The sequence below is a fragment of the Mercenaria mercenaria genome, chromosome 13 (assembly GCF_021730395.1).
Source record: "Mercenaria mercenaria strain notata chromosome 13, MADL_Memer_1, whole genome shotgun sequence".
In the NCBI taxonomy this organism is placed as follows: Eukaryota; Metazoa; Mollusca; class Bivalvia; order Venerida; family Veneridae; genus Mercenaria; species Mercenaria mercenaria.
This window is the reverse complement of record NC_069373.1, coordinates 68,372,736-68,392,653: the sequence shown is the minus strand read 5'-3', so window position 1 is coordinate 68,392,653 and position 19,918 is coordinate 68,372,736. Positions and strand designations below refer to the sequence as shown.

The 19,918-nt window shown below is 37.3% G+C and overlaps 1 protein-coding gene across 2 annotated transcripts in view; it reads left to right on the top strand.

Moving 5' to 3' along the window:
• The first annotated feature begins 83 nt into the window (after window positions 1-83).
• LOC123528889 (serine-rich adhesin for platelets-like) overlaps window positions 84-19,918 on the top strand; it is a 40,883-nt gene continuing 21,048 nt past the window's right edge. For both annotated transcript variants that reach the window (XR_008366846.1, XM_045308956.2), the window contains exons 1-6: window positions 84-204; window positions 370-435; window positions 815-919; window positions 8,831-10,213; window positions 10,476-10,558; window positions 19,323-19,672. Coding sequence is in view for 1 of the 2 variants with exons in the window: in XM_045308956.2 (XP_045164891.2) it covers window positions 117-204; window positions 370-435; window positions 815-919; window positions 8,831-10,213; window positions 10,476-10,558; window positions 19,323-19,672 (2,075 nt within the window). In the remaining variant the exon portion in view is untranslated. The remainder of the gene's footprint in view (window positions 205-369; window positions 436-814; window positions 920-8,830; window positions 10,214-10,475; window positions 10,559-19,322; window positions 19,673-19,918) is intronic.

Genomic DNA, 19,918 nt, shown 5'->3' with positions numbered 1-19,918 from the left:
AACATATGAGAAATTTTACATGAAATTGTTTGATGGTGTAAACGATATTCTTAGGCGGAATTTCACGAGTGTGACGTCACGTTCGGTTATTCCCGAATCAGAAATAGAAAAGGAAAATGGCGACCCTGGACGATAGTCCGTCGCTATTTTCGGGTCAACAATGGACAGATTGGGCTGAATCTGTTTTGCAAGACAATGAATTTGGTAATGAGTCAAAGAAGAGTCTTTATTCTTTATCCTTATGTCCATAATATACGCCTATGTTCTTCTCTGCCGTTGATTAGACCGTGTTTGTATCACTGGGAAACCAGTTCATGAGTGATTTTTCAGAGGTACCCTGGGTCACATTTGTTTTGTCGTGTTTTTCAGAGTCTGCAAAGTGTGATACTGCTGAAGATTGCACAGACACAGATAGCATGAAGTTAAAAATTGAAGGTACAGTCTGTCAATCATGTAAACTGCTTATAAATATGATTGCAAAACATTTATTTTTTGGTGAAGAAAGCCTAATTAGAGAACAGTTTTATTACTTTGACAGGTGACCAAGGTCTTTTTGTCGCATAATATCTCCTGGTATTTGAATAGATTTCAAGCTATATTTATATATGCATAGAAATAATGTTGTTCCTGTGTCGAAAAAATTAAAAGTGAGATTGAATCATCTTATGACACCGTGACGGTTCTGAACGTTGTATTGCATAAATCGAATATCAGATGTAAACTTTATATACACTTATTTTTGTTTATATATATTGTATGTAAGAGTATTGTCAACTGTTTCATTATGTTGTAAAAATGAATACTTTTGTTCCAGATATGCCACTGTTTGGACTCTGCCCTTCTAGAGATGAATTTTATTTGGTTGTGTGTGACAAATGCCATCAGGTTCTGAAACCACAAGCTTTCCAAGCACATATTGGTAAAAACATGCTTTTCTTTCAAAGTTATTTATTGGACATTTTTCTTTTTTGCTTGCAAATATTTAGAGCCATTGCAGAGTGATCTTGTTCATTGAATGTATCAGTATAAAAAAGCAACATTCCAATGAGGATGGTATTCAAACCCGCACGGGAAGAGCCCAATGGATTAGCAATCCCATTTGGGTAGTGGTTAAAAGACTCAGTGCATACTTAAAACAGTTTTGCTTTTCGTTTCCAGATAGAAATTAATTATGTTGAAGTGACTTGTGAATAATTAATTTTTTTCCCTTTTGTTTACATTGTTTTTTATTGGACTTTCCAGTCATTCTAACATCTTGTCTGACTGCAAACAACATTGGTAATTTTGAATAAAATGCACACATCTCACTTGATATATGTAAACAAACCTTGCCACTTGAGTGTTGTGACTTTTGAAATATTCCACTTTAATGGTCAGTATATTTTGTGGGAATTTTAATGTGATTACTTATGTAGTTTTGTAGAAGAAAACTTATTTTGGACTGCAAATATTTTAGGATTGTGATGCCAATAATATGAAAAACTCTGATCTTTTTGTACTTAAAAATTGTAGCCAGGCTTGTAAAAAAAAAGGAGTACTATTTTAGTAAATCAATTGTTTGGTTCTTTTAAAAGCATTGTAAACTGAACTGACCATGTACAAAGGTAAGGTATTTAAACAAAAGATGAAACAATTAATAGTTTTGTTCATGCAATGATATTTGAAAGTAGGTCAGAGATATTGCTAGAATCTAGTTGCAAAGTCTCCAACTTGTGAACTGTCATTACTGACCACACAGCTATCAAAACATGGTAAATGTCAATGGACATAGCATATTTTCTGTTAGTGTAATACCTCTAAAGTGTTACGTGAAAGTTAGTGAAATAGAAATTATGTTATTACGAGGATTTCCTATTATCTAAGTAAACATAAAAGTAACTTGATATATTAAAAATTCTGGGAAGTATTTTTGTTTTTGATTATAAGGGGCTCACACAAGACAAGAGCTAGTCAAATCCACTTGTCCAAATTTAAATAAGATACAGAATCAACTCCAGATGAGCAGAACATTCTTTAGTACCATCAGTGTGATATTTGACCAAAAATATAACAAATCCAATGTAAACAAAGCAGTGCTGAAGTCGGATATATAGTAGATTTAATGTACGCAGTTTAATGTACGCAGCTGTTAAAATTCAGTCCTGTTCTCTTTACAGTACTGCATTGTGATCACATTAGCTAGATGCTCCTTAGTACATGACAAGATTCATTATGCAGAATTTTCTACCAACCTTTAAAACAGACACTGTAATTTTCTGTAGTGAATTGTAGGAAGTGAACAAATTGCAGCAGGACAAGAGAAAATTCCTGGCAGTTCATCCTGCAGCATAACTTACTTTCCAAGAATTTGTTACGCCCTGTAGACACACTGGGCTTTGGACTGACAATCTGGAGGGTTTTGCTTTGGACCATGTAACAGACCTGGTCAAATTTTCACATTGATTTCGCATCTCGGAAACTAAGTCAAGAAATGCATTTTTATCTGGAGACATTAAAGCAATTTGCCAGAAAAAATTGCTGGAAATATGCAGATACTTACCTGCTTTACTTGACAAATTATATACTTCCTCCGTGGCCGAGTGGTTAAGGTCGCTGACTTCAAATCACTTGCCCCACATTGATGTGGGTTCGAGCCTCATGCGGAGCGTTGAATTCTTCATGTGAGGAAGCCATCCAGCTGGCTTACGGAAGGTCCGTGGTTCTACCCAGGTGCCCGCTTGTGATGAAATAATGCATGGAGGGGCACCTGGGTCTTCCTCCACCATCAAAGCTGGAAAGTCGCCATATGACCTATCATGTGTCGGTGCGACATTAAATCCAAAAATAAAAAATAAAATAAAAGTATTATGAACAAATATCACCTGACATGAAAATTCACCATTTTACGTAAAAAAAGTGCATGCAGATAGCTAAAATGGCAGAAAATTTGGCAGCATTAACAGAATTTATTCCACAGAACCAGTATTTGCTTCACACCTATTTAAAGCTCACCTGTCACGTATTGACAAGGTGAGCTTTTGTGATTGCCCTTCATCCGTCGTCGTCTGTCCACAATTTCTTGTGAACACGTCAACACGATAGATGCCACATTTTGCAATCAATTTTAATCAAACTTGCACACAACTTGTATTGGCATAATATCTCAGTTCCTTTCAAAAACTGGCCAGATCCTATCATGGGTTCCAGAATTATGGCCCCTGAAGGGACCAAAATTTTCTATTTTGGTTTGTGAACACGATAGAGACAAAATTTTGCAATTGATTATCAAACTTGCACACAACTTGTATTGGCATAATATCTCGAAAACTAGCCAGATATCGTCATGGGTTCCAGAGTTTTGGCCCCTTAAAGGGCCAACATTTGCTATTTTGGCTTTTGCAGCCGTATAGAGACTTACTTTATGGTTTGATTTGATACAAACTTGCAAAATATCTTTAACAACAATAGATCTTGGATTCTATGATAAATCCATCAGATCCAATAATAAGTTCTGGAGTTACGGCCCCTGATTGACTACTGAAAGAGCCAAAATTTGTTAATTTTTACCTTGTGAACACGATAGAAGTGACATTTTAAATTCGATTTTAACCACATTTACACACGAGTTAAGTCACAATAAAATCTTGGTTCCTTTCGAAAACCGGCTAGATTCCATCATAAGTTCTAGAGTTACTGTCTCTGAAAGGGACAAAATTTCCTGTCTTGGCCCTGTCAGCCATATAGAGGTTTCATTTATGCTTTGATTTGATACAAACTTGCAAGAATGTTTATCTTGATGATCTCTAGGCCAAGTTCGAAACTGGGTCATGTGGGTCAAAAACTAGGGTCACCAGGTCTTATCAAAGGAAAAGCCTGTTAACACCTAAGAGGCCACATTTATGACCATATCTTCCTGAAACTTGGTCAGAATGTTTATCTTGATGATTCCAATGCCAAGTTCAAAACTGGATCATATGGGGTCAAAAACTAGGTCACCCAGTCAAATGAAAGGAGAAGCTTGTTAACACTCTTGAGGCTACATTTATGAACCCATCTTCGTGAAACTTGGTCAGAATGTTTATCTTGATGAGTCCAGGGCCAAGTTTAACAGGTGAGCAATATAGGGTCACCTTGACCCTCTTGTTGTAATGTGCTACCAGCTAGTCAATCACAAGTGTAAATTGGTGATGTATGAGCAAAGTCAAGCGTGGCATAAACATATATTGATGATTTGTGTTTAGGCATAAAGATGCAAATGTCATATTAATTTTAATTTATGAATATAGGCCATTTTAGAACATCATTTTGATGCCTTATGCAAAGCTTGCTTTATGCTTTGTAGACTATAGTTAACGATTCCACTGCAGTATTAATATATAATGCTATAAGTAAAAGTCAATGCACACTTTGGGTCAAAAGTATCAATGTCATCTTATAATACTGTTGGGGGAGAAGTTAAAATGAGCTGGAATAATCTCTACAGGCCTGAAACTGAGCTTTACAGTCCTTGAAATTGAGCTCTACAGTCTTTGAACTGAGCTCTGCAGTCCTGGAACTGAGCTATACAGTTCTGGAACAGAGTTCTACAGTCCTGGAACTGATATTTACAGTCCTAGAACTGAGTTCTACAGTCCTAGAACTGAGTTCTACAGGAGTGGAACTGAGTTCTACATGACTGGAACTGAGCTCTACAGTTCTGGAACTGATATCTTAAGTCCTCCAACTGAGCTCAACAGTTCTGTAGTCGAGTCCTACAGCCCTGGAACTGAGTTCTACAGTCCTGGAACTGAGTTCTGCAGGACAGGAACTGAGCTATACAGTTTTCGAACTGAGCTATGAAGTCCTGAAAATTGAGTTCTGTGGATCTCTTTTATCCTGGAACTGATCTCTGCAGTCTTGAAATGGATTTCTGCTGTCTTGGAGCTGATCTCTTCAGTCCCGGAATAGAGCTCTACAGTGCTGGAACTGAGCTCTTAAGTCACGGAACTGATCTCTGCAGTCCTGGAACCTATCCTTACAGTCCTTGAACTTACCTCTTCAGTCTTAGAACTGATATCTGCAGTCCTGGGACCTATCCTTACAGTCCTTGAACTTACCTCTTCAGTCCTAGTACTGATCTCTGCAGTCCTGGAACCTGTCCTTGCAGGCATTAACTTATATCTGCAGTCCTAGAACCTATCCTTACAGGCCTTGAACTGACCTCTTCAGTCCTGGAACCTATCCTTACAGTCCTTGAACTTATCTCTTCAGTCCTGGCAGTCTTGAAATGGATTTCTGCTGTCTTGGAACTGATCTCTTCAGTCCCAGAATTGAGCTCTACAGTCATTGAAATGATCACTAGACATGGAACTGATCTGTTCAGTCCTAGAACTGATTTCTGCAGTCCTTCAACCTATCCTTACAGTCCTTGAACTTATGATGTCTTCAGTCCTGGAACTGATCTGTACCGTGTTGGAACTGAGGTCTTCAGACCTAGAACTGAGCTCTGCAGTCCCAGAACAGATCTCTACATGAGCACTCCTAAGTTAGGACCATTTTTGCACTTAGGAAAAACTTTAGGAATTTTGATGAGACACATTTTTGGCAAAAGTTAGGACTTATGATCAAATTCTATCCTAGGAACTTTGATGAAACGTGCTCCTGGTACTGAGTACTACAGTTCAAGAACTGAGCTCTGCTGTCCATGGAAAGAACTGATATACTGAGCTACTGTCGAGGAACTGATCTTAACAGTCTTGGAACTGATCTCTTCAGTCCTGAATCTGATCTCTAACATCCTGGTACTGAGCTCTACAGTCATGGAGTCAATCTTTACAGTCCTTGAACTGAATTCTACAGTCCCGGAACTGACTCTTCATGCCTAGAACTGAGCTCTGTAGTCCTAGAATTGATCTATATAGTCTTGGAACTGAGCCCATTAGTTCCAGAATTGAGCTCTACTGTACTTGGAACTAATCTCTACAGTCCCTGAACTGAGCTCTACAGTCCTGGAATTAGCTCCTCAGTCCTAGAACTGAGCTCTACAGACACAGAACTGAACTCTACAGTCCAGGATGAAACTGAGCTTTAAGTCCAGGAACTGAGCTCTACAGTGCTGGAACTGAGCTCTTTAGACCTAGAACATTGCTCTACAGTCCCAGAACTGATCTTCATAGTCCAGGAGTAGATCAGTATAGTCTGGAACTGAGCTCTACAGTTCTAGATCTGAGCTCTGTAGTCCAAGGACTGAAGTATACAGTTTAGGAACTGATCTGTACTGCCTTGGAAATTACTTCTACAATCCAAGGACTGAGCTCTTAAAGTCCTTGAAGTGATCTCTACATTCCTGGTTCTGAGTTCTGCGGTCCATGAACTGATCTCAACAAGCCTGGGACTGACCTTTACTGTCTTGGAATTGATCTCTACAGCCCAGGAACTGATCCCTACATGCCTGAAACTGATCTTTGCAGCTCTGGAGCTCAATTCCGGTTCTGTAGAGATCAGTTCATGGACTGTAAAGCTCATTTCCAAGGCAGTACAGATCATTTCCTTGACTGTACAGAGTTGTTCTTGGACTTATAGTTCAGTTCTGGGACTATAGAGCTCAGTACTAGAACTGATATGTACTGTCTTGGAACTTAACACTACAGTCTGAACTGAGCTCTACAATCTGGAACTGAGCTCTAGAGGTCTCAGCAAATTATAATGTATATGCAGATTTTGTCATTATACCATGTTTTTTTTTCAGTCATGTTAAATTATTACATGCCGAAACTGACAATCAGACATTGTGCCATGTTTGGTTCAGTCATGTTTAATTATTACATGCAGAAACTGACATTGTGCCAAGTTTGGTTTAGTCATGTTAAATAATAACAATATGCAGAAACTGACATTGTGCCATGTTTCGTTCAGTTATGTTAAATTATAACAATATGCAGAAACTGACATTGTGCCATGTTTCGTTCAGTCATGTTAAATTATAACAATATGCAGAAACTGACATTGTACAGTGTTTGGTTCAGTCATGTTAAATTATAACAATATGCAGAAACTGGCATTGTGCAATGTTTTGTTGAGTCATGTTAAATTATAACACTATGCAGAAACTGACATTGTGCAGTGTTTGGTTCAGTCATGTTAAATTATAACAATATGCAGAAACTGACATTGTGCAATGTTTCGTTGAGTCATGTTAGATTATATATATATAACACTATGCAGAAACTGACATTGTACAGTGTTTTGTTGAGTCATGTTAAATAATAACAGTATGCAGAAACTGACACTGTACCATGTTTGGTTCAGTCATATTAAATTATAACAATATGCAGAAACTGACATTGTGCAATGTTTTGTCGAGTCATGTTAATTTATAACAATATGCAGAAACTGACATTGTGCAGTGATTGGTTCAGTCATGTTAAATTATAACAATATGCAGAAACTTGCACTGTACGATGTTTGGTTCAGTCATGTTAAATTGTAACAATGTGCAGAAACTGACACTGTACCAGGTTTGGTTCAGTCATGTTATATTATAACAGTATGCAGTTGTTTTGTTGAGTCATGTTAAGTTATAACAGTATGCAGAAACTGACACTGTACCATGTTTGGTTCAGTCATGTTAAATTATAACAATATGCAGAAACTGACATTGTGCAATGTTTTGTTGAGTCATGTTAATGTATAACAATATGCAGAAACTGACATTGTGCAGTGATTGGTTCAGTCATGTTAAATTATAACAATATGCAGAAACTTACACTGTACGATGTTTGGTTCAGTCATGTTAAATTATAACAATATGCAGAAACTGACATTGTGCAATGTTTTGTTGAGTCATGTTAATTTATAACAATATGCAGAAACTGACATTGTGCAGTGTTGGTTCAGTCATGTTAATATAACAAAATGCAGTTCGTCATGTTGATCATGTTAATATAACAATATGCAAACTGACATTGTGCAGTTTGTTCAGTCATGTTAAATTATAACATATCAGAAACTGACATGTCAGCTTTAAATTATTATGTGCAGTGACATGAACAGTTGTTTCGTTTAAAGTTACATTCAGCTTCTAAAGATAATATCTATGTGCATTATATTCATTGCATCACATCAATTAATTGTCAGTCATAAAAACATCAATCAAGAAGTTAATTTACTGATTGCTGAATATAATTATAAGGATGTTGTAAAGTTGATATTAACGGAGGCGCGGAATATTTGTGAACATACATTCAGCACTTTTCAGTTAGAGTCATGCATTTCTGTGATTTTCTTCATAGAAATTCTACAGTCATTAAAAATGACACAGTCTTTTGTAGATCTGTCTTTGAAATTTGAATATTTTGAAATCCTTGTTTTTTTTTGGGGGGGGGGGGGGGGGGGGGGGGGAGTGGGTGGTTATGAAAACTATCCCTTCTCAAAAGCTATCTGCCAAAATTTATTTCTCATATATTAATTGTTGGAATTGCTTCCAATTCCCAAAGATGATCAGCAGAGATGTGTAGGTTGAAGAGGAATGGATGAGATGTGTCGTTGAGATGATACTTTCAAGGGTTATTAGTGTCCGAATTGATCTGTGCATCAATAAGTTCAGTATTTAAGGTAGTGAACCGATATGATAATCAGCAATTTGGGCATTCTCTGTGTTTTTTTTTTTAAACGCTGTGTGCATGTTGAGCTGTGTTTACGCCCGTAGAATGCCGAATTGCTTAATGACATTAGAATATGGAATCACATGGAAATTGCTGAGTGTCATGAAAGATCTACTACCTTTAACAATTTATGAAGATTAATTGATAACTTTACAGTAAATATCAGTGCCGTTACAATTGTATTTAATAAATATTTCTTTCTCTTGCAGAGGCCCGTCATGGCGGTAAAGGTAGCTATTCCACAACATCTTCAAAGACTCATCAATCCTCAAGTCGACATTCAGTCTCATCAAAATCTCATTCAAAATCTCATTCAACCTCAAAATCTCACCGGTCGTCCCATTCCAAATCACACAGTTCACCCAGCAAAAGTTCACATCGCTCTCACACGCATTCGCGATTAAAACCTCATGATGTAGATATAGCGAACTCAGGGCCAGAAATTCTCCCAGATGTGGCCAATGCTAAGTCTAGACTTGAAGACAGTAAGTTTGTTACACCAACAAAAGCCAGTGTCAAAGAGCCCTCACTGTCATTAGAAACTGTTGTGAAGGTGGGGGCTGATGTAGACACTGATTTAGTAAATGACAGTAAACTTAAAAATACTAATAATATGCCTGTTGTGAAAGTTGAACGTATTCCTGAAACGGTGGCTATGAAGAAACAACTGGACTCATCAGGTAGTGCGAGAACTTCTCCATTGACAAATGGAGCAATACGCGGTTCAAAATCTCCACCCTTGTCGATGCCTGTAATAACAGATACTGATGAAGATATAAAGCCGTCCCTTACATCTATGCCAGTGTTAAATGCATCTCAAGACTCAGACAATTTATTTCTCGAAGAAATGGAAACTGTTCCGGTGTCTGAAATTAACAGTGCTGTCAGTTCTATTTTAGAGCCTGTGTCACCTGCTTCAGAACCGGACACAGACAGATTTATTGCCTTGGCAACATCGTCGAGCACAATAACGACAAATACTGTCACAATGGCGTCAATTACAACTTCAACGACAACCGTTACTAATGTGATAAATACAAACTCTAGTTTTACTTTTGGAAGTATGGGACGTCCATCATTTCCGATGGGAAGTATTCGTGTAAATTTCTCTAGTAGTGGTGTTCTTAGTACTATAACCGGTGATGGGAATAATAATAGTAACGTGACTAAATCAATAACGACAACAAGTGATTCTACACGAACTACTATTTGTAGCAATGGAAGTATGGAAAGCACTATAAGTGATATTGTGAAGTCGGCTGTTAATTCAGGGAATACCGGTGGATTTAAAAGTCTTACTCCATTAATAGCTAGTCCAAACAAGTCGAATGGACTTGGTAGTATTAATAGCTCTTTCAAGTCTCCTCAGAAGCTGGGCAGTGTGGGGAAATCATTCAGCAGCTCAAATATCTCAAAGACTGGATCCAAACTTAGTCCAGGCCCCACGAACGTGTTCAAGTCTGCAAGTCTAGGGAATGTTACCAGCGGGTCGGAGTCTGGTTCAAGTTCTAACAGCTCGACAGCAGCAAATGCTGAAGCAATTAGAAAGTTCCAGCTACTCAACAAACCAGAAAAAATTATACCGCTAAAAGGTAACTTTATCTGCAATTACTTCAGTATTTATGCATGTTTATATAAGCGATGAATTCCTATAGTTTCTTGTAAATTTTATTTCCTCTCGACATACAGAAGCCTGTTTAAAATTAATTAAAAAACATATTGACATGTGGTGTGCATCAGTTTGTAACATGACATTCATCTTTAAATTTTTACTATAATTTTCAAGCTTCTACTAGATTTGAACAAGCAGTAGAAAGCAAAACTTTGAAATGAATAATTGCTTTAAATTTTTAGATCGAGAGTATGATCCCAACAAGCATTGTGGAGTGGTTGTAGCAGATACTGGTAAACCTTGTACAAGGTCACTAACTTGTAAGGTAAGACATTACAGTATTAACTGTGTTGATGGGGCCTCTGATAGCAATTACCTCTATAGAAAGGCAGGTTTTTTTCCCTACCAGGCACAAAGTAAATCTCTCAAGTGTGACAACCTCTGTAGAAAAAGCATTCTTTCATCTTCCTCAACAGTGTTTGCTCTAGTGAGGTTGCACTGTATCCAACTCCCAGCAGTGATTATTTGCGCTAGTGCCACGTTCATCACTGCTGTCACGAATACCATGTGACTGTTGAAAAGAAATTCAAATATTTTAATGCAGCCCCAGTGTCAGAGACTCTGAGGCGTGTAGTATTTCAAATGTATATCTTACCACTTCTATCCAGCATATTACAATAATCTGTTAATTTTGTTCTCAACTCGTTTTTAGCTCATCTGATTTTTTGAAAAAAAATGATGAGTTATTGTCATCACTTGAGCGGTTGTCGGCGTCGGCGTCGGCGTCGGCGTCTGCGTCGGCGTTGCCTGGTTAAGTTTTATGTTTAGGTCAGCTTTTCTCCTAAACTATCAAAGCTATTGCTTTGAAACTTGGAATACTTGTTCACCATCATAAGCTGACCCTGTATAGCAAGAAACATAACTCCATTTTGCTTTTTGCAAGATTTATGGCCCCTTTTGTACTTAGAAAATATCAGATTTCTTGGTTAAGTTTTATGTTTAGGTCAACTTTTCTCCTAAACTATCAAAGCTATTGCTTTGAAACTTGGAATACTTGTTCACCATCATAAGCAGACCCTGTACATCAAGAAACATAACTCCATCTTGCTTTTTGCAAGATTTATTGCCCCTTTTGGACTTAGAAAATCAGTTTTCTTGGTTAAGTTTTATGTTTAGGTCAGCTTTTATCCTAAACTATCAAAGCTATTGCTTTAAAACTTGCAATACTTGTTCACCATCATAAGTTGACCCTGTACAGTAAGAAACATAACTCCGTCCTGCTTTTTGCAAGATTTATGGCCCCTTTTGGACTTAGAAAATATCAGATTTCTTGGTTAAGTTTTATGTTTAGGTCAACTTTTTCTCTTAAACTATCAAAGCTATTGCTTTGAAACTTGCAACACTTGTTCACCATCATAAGCTGACCCTGTACAGCAAGCAACATAACTCCATCCTGCTTTTTGCAATAATTATTGCCCATTTTGGACTTAGAAAATCATTTTCTTGGTTGAGTATTATGTTTAAGTCAACTTTTCTCATAAACTATCAAAGCTATTGCTTTAAAACTTGCATCAGTTTTTCATCATCATAAGTGGACACTGTACATCAAGAAACATAACTCTATCCTGCTTTTTGCAAGAATGATGGCCCTTTTTGGACTTAGAAAATCATGGGTAGGACAATATTTCTATTACACAAAAAAAATCAGATGAGCGTCAGCACCCGCAAGGCGGTGCTCTTGTTTCAGTTTCCATCCAATTCAATTGAAGTGTAGTGTTCTTTCTCATCATGAATTGGACATGTGCATATTTCCGGGACTTTTATGTCTGGTCACTCTTTCTGGAATTATGGTCCTTTCTGCCCTTGTACACAATATTACAACTACATCAGAACATTGTGCACATAACTCCTCCTGCAGTTTCCATCCAACTGAAATGAAACTTAGTATACATCATTAGCATTAAGTGGACATGTGCATATTTTGGGACTTTCTTATCAGATTAGTTTTTAGCTCGCCTGAGCCAAAGGCTCATGGTGAGCTTTTGTGACCACTCAGTGTTCGTCGAGTGTTGTCCGTCGTGCTTCCGTCAATATTTTCTAAAAAAAATCTTCTTCTTGAAAACCACTGGGCAGAATTACACCAAACTTCATAGGAATGATCCTTGGGTGGTTACCTTTCAAAATTTTTCAAAGAATTGAATTCAATGCAGAACTTTAAAAACCTCTTGTCCAAAACCGCAAGGCCTAGAGCCTTGATATTTGTCATATGACATCTAATGGTTCAAATTATGCCCCTGGGGTGAAAAGAGGCCCCGCCCCGGGGGTACCAAGTCTTGCATACACTTAAATAGGAAAAATCTTTAAAAATCTTGTCTAAAACCACAAGACCTAAGCCTTTGATATTTGGTATGTAGCATTGCCTTGTGGTCCTCTAAAAATGGTTCAAATTATTACCCTGGGTTGAAAAGAGGCCCTGCCGCAGGGGGTCTCAAGTTTTGCATAGACTTATATAGGACCTTTTTAAAAAAAATCTTCTTGTCTGAAACTGCAAGGCCTAGGCTTTTGATATTTGGTATGCTGCATATACTTACATAGGAAAAATCTTTAAAAATCTTCTTGTCTAAAACCACAAGACCTAAGCCTTTGATATTTGGTATGTAGCATTGCCTTGTGGTCCTCTACCAAAATGGTTCAAATTATTACCCTGGTGTGAAAAAAGGCCGTGCCCCGGGGGGACTCAAGTTTTACATAGACTTATATTACATGTATATACAGGGGTCTAGCTAGGTCCAATTTTGTGGGAGAAGTCACTTCTCCATCAAGCTGATTTAGGGAGAAGTGGGAAGACTTCCTACCGCAATGATGTTGAGTGATTTGAAAGGTGGCTGTAATTTTCTTGTTTCTTGATAAAAAGCATATCAATGACTCTCAATCAGTGACCATTCATTTTCCTAGTTAGATCATTTCCCATACAGTGGTTATTGTTCCGTTACAAAATTCTGAAAAAAGTCGTTTTCAAAATTCAAGCCGATTCTGTAAATGTAACTCGCCAAATTTTGGTTATATCTTGTATGAAGTGTTTATTATTAACACCGAGTCATTCACCGAGGAATGTCAGTATCTCACTCGAATAAAACTGAAAGTAAACTGTGTAAACTAGAAATACATATTCAAATAAATCCATCGATGGAAGTCAATTGAAACATAGTTAATACATTACATGTCGTTCTTTTATCATAGATAACAAATAATTGTGTACCATATTCCAATTAATCGCATGGTTAATCAGCAGTTTCTTTATAAAACATTGTTGTTAGCTCACCTGTCACGAAGTGACAAGGTGAGCTTTTGTGATCACGCAGCATCCATCGACTTTTCCTTGTGACATCTCTAGAGGTCACAGTTTTCATGGGAACTTTATGAAAATGGGTCAGAATGTTCATCTTGGTAAATTCTAGGTCAAGTTCGAAACTGGGTCACGTGCGGCTAAAAAGTAGGTCAGTAGGTCTTAAAATAGAAAAACCTTGTGACCACTCTTAGAGGCCATAATTTTCAATGGATCTTCATGAAAATTGGTCAGAATGTTCATCTTGATGATATCTAGTTCAAGTTCGAAACTGGGTCACATGCCATCAAAAACTAGGTCAGTAGGTCTAAAAATAGAAAAACCTCATGACCTCTAGAGGCCATATATTTCACAAGATCTTAATGAAAGTTGGTCAGAACGTTCACCTTGATGATATCTAGGTCAAGTTCGAAACTGGGTCACGTGCCTTCAAAAACTAGGTCAGTAGGTCAAATAATAGAAAAACCTTGTGTCCTCTCTAAAGGCCATATTTATCATGGGATCTGTATGAAAGTTGGTCTGAATGTTCATCTTGATGATATCTAGGTCAAGTTCGAAACTGGGTCACATGCGGTCAAATATTAGGTCAGTAGGTCTAAAAGTAGAAAATCATTGTGACCTCTCTAGAGGCCATATATTTCATGAGATCTTCATGAAAATTGGTCAGAATGTTCACCTTGATGATATCTAGGTCAATTTCGAAACTGGGTCACATGCCATCAAAAACTAGGTCAGTAGGTCAAATAATAGAAAAACCTTGTGTCCTCTCTAGAGGCCATATTTTTCATGGGATCTGTATGAAAATTGGTCTGAATGTTCATCTTGATGATATCTAGGTCAAGTTCGAAAGTGGGGCACGTGCCTTCAAAAAGTAGGTCAGTAGGTCAAATAATAGAAAAACCTTGTGACCTCTCTAAAGGCCATATTTTTCATGGGATCTGTATGAAAGTTGGTCTGAATGTTCATCTTGATGATTTCTAGGTCAGCTTCGAAACAGGGTCGTGTGTGGTCAAAAACTAGGTCAGTAGGTCTAAAAATAGAAAAACCTTGTGACCTCTCTAGAGGCCATACTTGTGAATGGATCTCCATAAAAATTGGTCAGACTGTTCATCTTGATAATATCTAGGTCAAGTTTGAAAGAGGGTCACATGCCTTCAAAAAGTAGGTCAGTAGGTCAAATAATGAAAGAACGTTGTGACCTCTCTAGAGGCCATATTTTTCATGGAATCTGTATGAAAGTTGGTCTGAATGTTTATCTTGATGATATAAAGGTCAAGTTTGAAACTGGGTCATCTGCGTTCAAAAACTAGGTCAGTAGGTCTTGAAATAGAAAAACCTTGTGACCTCTCTAGAGGCCATACCCTTGAATGGATCTTCATGAAAATTGGTCAGAATGTTCATCTTGATGATATCTAGGTCAAGTTCGAAACTGGGTCATGTGCGATCAAAAACTAGGTCAGTAGGTCTAAAAGTAGAAAAACCTTGTGACCTCTCTAGAGGCCATATATTTCATGAGATCTTCATGAAAATTGGTCAGAATGTTCATCTTGATGATATCTAGGTCAAGTTCGAAACTGGGTCACGTGCCTTAAAAAACTAGGTCAGTAGGTCAAATAATAAAAAAACTTTGTGTCCTCTCTAGAGGCCATATTTTTCAATGGATCTTCATGAAAATTGATCTGAATGTTCACCTTGATGATATCTAGGTCAGTTTCGAAACTGGGTCAGGTGCGATCAAAAACTAGGCCAGTAGGTATAAAAATAGAAAAACCTTGTGACCTCTCTAGAGGCCATATTTTTCATGACCTCTTCATGAAAATTAGTGAGAATGTTCACCTTGATGATATCTAGGTAAAGTTCAAAACAGGGTCATGTACCTTCGAAAACTAGGCCAATAGGTCAAATAATAGAAAAACCTTGTGACCTCTGTAGAGACCATATTTTTCAATGGATTTTCATGAAAATTGGTCAGAATTTTTATCTTGATAATATCTAGGTCAAGTTCAAAACTGGGTTACATGAGCTCAAAAACTAGGTCACTATGTCAAATAATAGAAAAAACGACGTCATACTCAAAACTGGGTCATGTGGGAAGAGGTGACCGATTCAGGACCATCATGGTCCTCTTGTTTTTTTCATGCGAACATGATGACAATTAAACGTGAAGTGTCAAAGATGTAACCGCGGCCCTAATTGGCTGAACACAATCGACTCTGGTGTATCAGATAATTTGATTTGCTTTCACACTTCTCGGGGAAAACCTCGCAACTACCTGAAGTAGGCGGAGCTTAAATTATGCTACCGGCGTGTGTTTGTGTATTCGACACTCGTTATGACACCGTGCAAATTGTCAACAGTCCGGATAGCACTAATTAGTGAGTGCAGAAATCAAAGAAAATCGGGCGACTTGCATTTCGCTTTGAGGTTTGATTTGAGCGAAGTTTGAAGTTCTAGAGGGCCTAATTCGCTCAAGTCGCCCACTCGCGAGAGCCCTGATATAGGACAAAACTTCAAAAATCTTGTCTGAAATTGCAAGGCATAGGCTTTTGATATTTTGTATGTTGCCTTGCCTAGTGTTCCTCAACCAAATTGTTCAAATTATACCCCTAGGGTGAAAAGAGGCCCTGGCCTGGGGTCACTTGTTATATAAGTTATATAGGAAAAGTACTTAAAAATTATTAGATCATAGTTCATAGACTGTTTAATTATAATTACCCGATGACCTCAAGTGATTAGGGGTCACCTGACTGTGACCTTGACCTACTGACCAACTTTTTTTGTTTTTTAAGATGCAGCCTTGAAATTTGGTTGACTTGAAATTTGGTTGACATTGTACAGTTTTGCACATGGATCTTAAAACTGACCTTTCAGTGACCATGAATTTGACCTACTGACCTACTTTCTTTATATTTTAGCATCTGTTTGCCATTTGAAATATGTGGCTCATATTACTCAGGTGAGCGATCAAGGGTCATCATGACCCTCTTGTTTGGAGTAATGGCTCTTTTTGGACTTTATCTATCATTTATCAAGCATTTTCAAGGGGCATATTGTCATACACATTGGCATCATTCTGTATTTTCGCTTTATTTGTCTGAAAAATACTCAAAACAATTTCAGTAACTAAAATCTCATATCAGATGATGAAAAAAAAGATTGGTCAAAATTTTGATAAAAATGTTTGTGGTGCGAGTCAGGCAGTGGTCTCTTTACTTAAGGGGCAGACCACTGCTTATGAAATTTGTACTGAATGTGAGTTTATTTCTGGTCTGTACAGGTTGCCCATATTGTCTGCTATTCCAGAAGAACATAGTCATTTTAGGTTATAGGAGAGTAGTGCAGCATGTAAAAGATGCTTCAGTTGCAGAAGCTTTATGCATAAAATGCATCCTGTAACTGTATTGAAAATCTCAAAGAGTTATCACCTTCTCCAAAAAGTCCGGGAAATTTGATATTTTTTTTTCAGGTCGTTGAAAGTGTCAGGGAATTTTGAAAATTGGTCAGTTAAGAAAAGTCATAGAAAAGTGATGGAACAATATTTTTTATGAACCAGATATATAAAATCTAGGGGTTTTGGCTGTCTTCATTCATATCAATAAAATAAATGTTTACTGTGTGTATTTTTGTAGAAGCATTAGAGAATAATGATTATTGTGCTTTAATCAATTGCTAAAATTCTGTATGGAATGAAATTAGAAAAGAAACGTTCAAGGTTTAAAGGCTTTGCAAATCTTGTCTCCAGAAGTTGAATGACTGTAGGGGAAAAGGCCGCCACAATAAGGTGGTCTTGGTCAAAGAAAATGATTTTGGTAAAGGGAAAAGTTTGGGAATTTTATTTTCCATTTCCAATGGCAACCCTAATTCAACTTGGTCACATTCTAAACAATACCAGTCATTTAGCTGGAGAAACTTGAGACCCGTTATTTTAAGTCTGGTTTCTTATTACTGTCTGCACTCATGAATTTGATACTAGCATTCTCATAAATTGTTCGCAAATATATTTTGTCTGAAAGATGGTATAACCAGATCCCCCAGACAAATAAATTATAAAAGATGTGTCTAGGTTTCCTATAAAATATTTTATGTAAAACTTGATCTGTTGCATTATGCTTCACCGTCACAGTCAGTTTAATAGGCTTTATTTGAAATAATTGGTACCTTACTGAGATGGAAACTTTGCAGATAAAAGATATTTTATCAGAGCTTCTATTGCTTTTTTGTCTTGGTATTTTATTTCATGGAATCAGCAATTGCTGATACAGGCTTATCAGTGGCAAAAGCAAGTTAGGTGACTTGGTACACAAAGAAAAAAATGTTTCTTGTTTTGGAAAGAATTCAACCTTTAGATTTCTTCAATTTAATCTGAAATGCGGGAAAATTACTAGCTGTATTCTGATTTCTGTTTGTATTTGTAATCGTAATAATTGGGCAAAAGTGCTCATTTGTTGGTGTCGCTTTCCGATTTGTTATGTAATTTGGTATTTCAGTATCCAATAACAAGTATGGATTGAAACTTGCCCACTGACATGCAATGCACAGGTTTCATAACTCTATTTTGCATGCTTGCAAAAAAGTTATGCCCCTTTTTTAACAGCACTTTTTGGATAAGTTTTGTAAGTTGGTATGTCAGTATCTACAAATGGAAGTGGATTGGAACTTCACACACTTGTTCACTGTGGTGTTCTGACATGCAGTGCTAAGGTTCCATACATGTATCTATTTTTCATTTTTACAAAGTAATGCCCCTTTTTGGACTTGGCAGTTTTTGGTTAGGTGGTATCTCAGTAACCACTTATGGGAATGAATTAAAACTTCTCACTCTTGTTCACTGTGATCTGGCATATAATAGGTAGGCTGCATACTTGTATTTTACATTTTTACAAATTTATGCCCCTTCATCAACTGAGCAGTTTTGGTGTAATCTATTATCTCAGTAAGCATCATAAGAGGGAAAATTTTATGACTCAGAATTGTTGCTTCTTTTGTTGTTGTTTATATCCATGTTTTCATTATTTTAACTTCTCTTAGTAACAAGGCTTTTGAATAGTGAAGTCTAATTCTTGTTTTATTTTCATAAATTTTTGTGAACATACTGACAGTGAAACTTGAAATGGGAGTGAATATTAGGATGATAATATTGTGTCCAAAACGTAACCAAGTTTAAAGTAATGAATTAAGAGTGCTGTCTTTGAAGCTGCATGGTGTCCCATGGTCAAGTGGTCAAGTTGCTAATTTTGAATCACTTGCCCATTGCCATTGTGGGTTCGAAACCTTGCTCGGGGTAAAATTCTGCATGTGAAAAAGTCACATAGGTATCTTATGGAAGATTGGTGGTTCTACCTAGGTTCCTGTCTCTCCCTGCAACAGTGCACCAAGGGGCATCTGCGATCTTCTTTGATCATCATAAGTTGACAAAAAGTTGCCATACTTTGTGTTGGTGTGACTCAAAACTCAACAAAAAGTTATATAGGTAACAGAAATTCTTTTAGAAAATGGCCTTAACCTTTTGCCGGCTGGCGGCAAGTGATTTTGCCTTTGCGACCAGTGCAGACCAAGATCAGCCTGCACATCCGTGCATGCTGATCATGGTCTGCACTGTTCTCTATTCAGTCAGTAAATTTTCTGTGAACACCCCTTTGAATAATATGTGGTATGGCCCAAAGTGAACGATGGACCAGACCATTTTAGAAGTTTAGCAGGCTAAGGGTTAAGCCCATAAAAAACAAAATTGTTTTTATTTCAGTCCCATGCGTTATCATTGCGTAGAGCAGTCAATGGAAGACGTCTCTCATTTGATGATTTACTGAAGGAGCACAGGGAGGCGAAGGAAGCATATCAGAAAGCTAAAGTGGAGAGTAAAGAAGCAACTGCAAAATTGAAAGCGGCTCAGGCAGCCAACAAGGGGCATGGAACTCATATACTCACACCTCATGGCAAGCTTCATAACCTTAGTACAGTTCCTTCCCCTGTTATCAAGACAGTGGGTCAACAGGGCCAGAGTTTGAACAAAGAGAATAAGTCACTGTCTAACCCAGTATTTCCCTTGTCAAAGCCACCGACACTATCGAGGGCAGCTTCTGTATCATCTCACAGGTAAAAATAATGGTTTTGATGTAGATTTCAGATTTCGTCTGCACCCTTAACGCTTTTTGTTAGAAATTCTATAGTTAAAAACACAAAATGCACAATATCCTCTGTGCTGTATTACTGCTCTAGGGCCCTTGTTCATCAGCATTTAAAGTCTGAAATGTAGATTGAAACCTAGACTTTAAATGCTTTATTTTCATTGTGATCTAGCACGATATGCAACAGTTGCTAGAAAACTTTGCAGGAATCTCA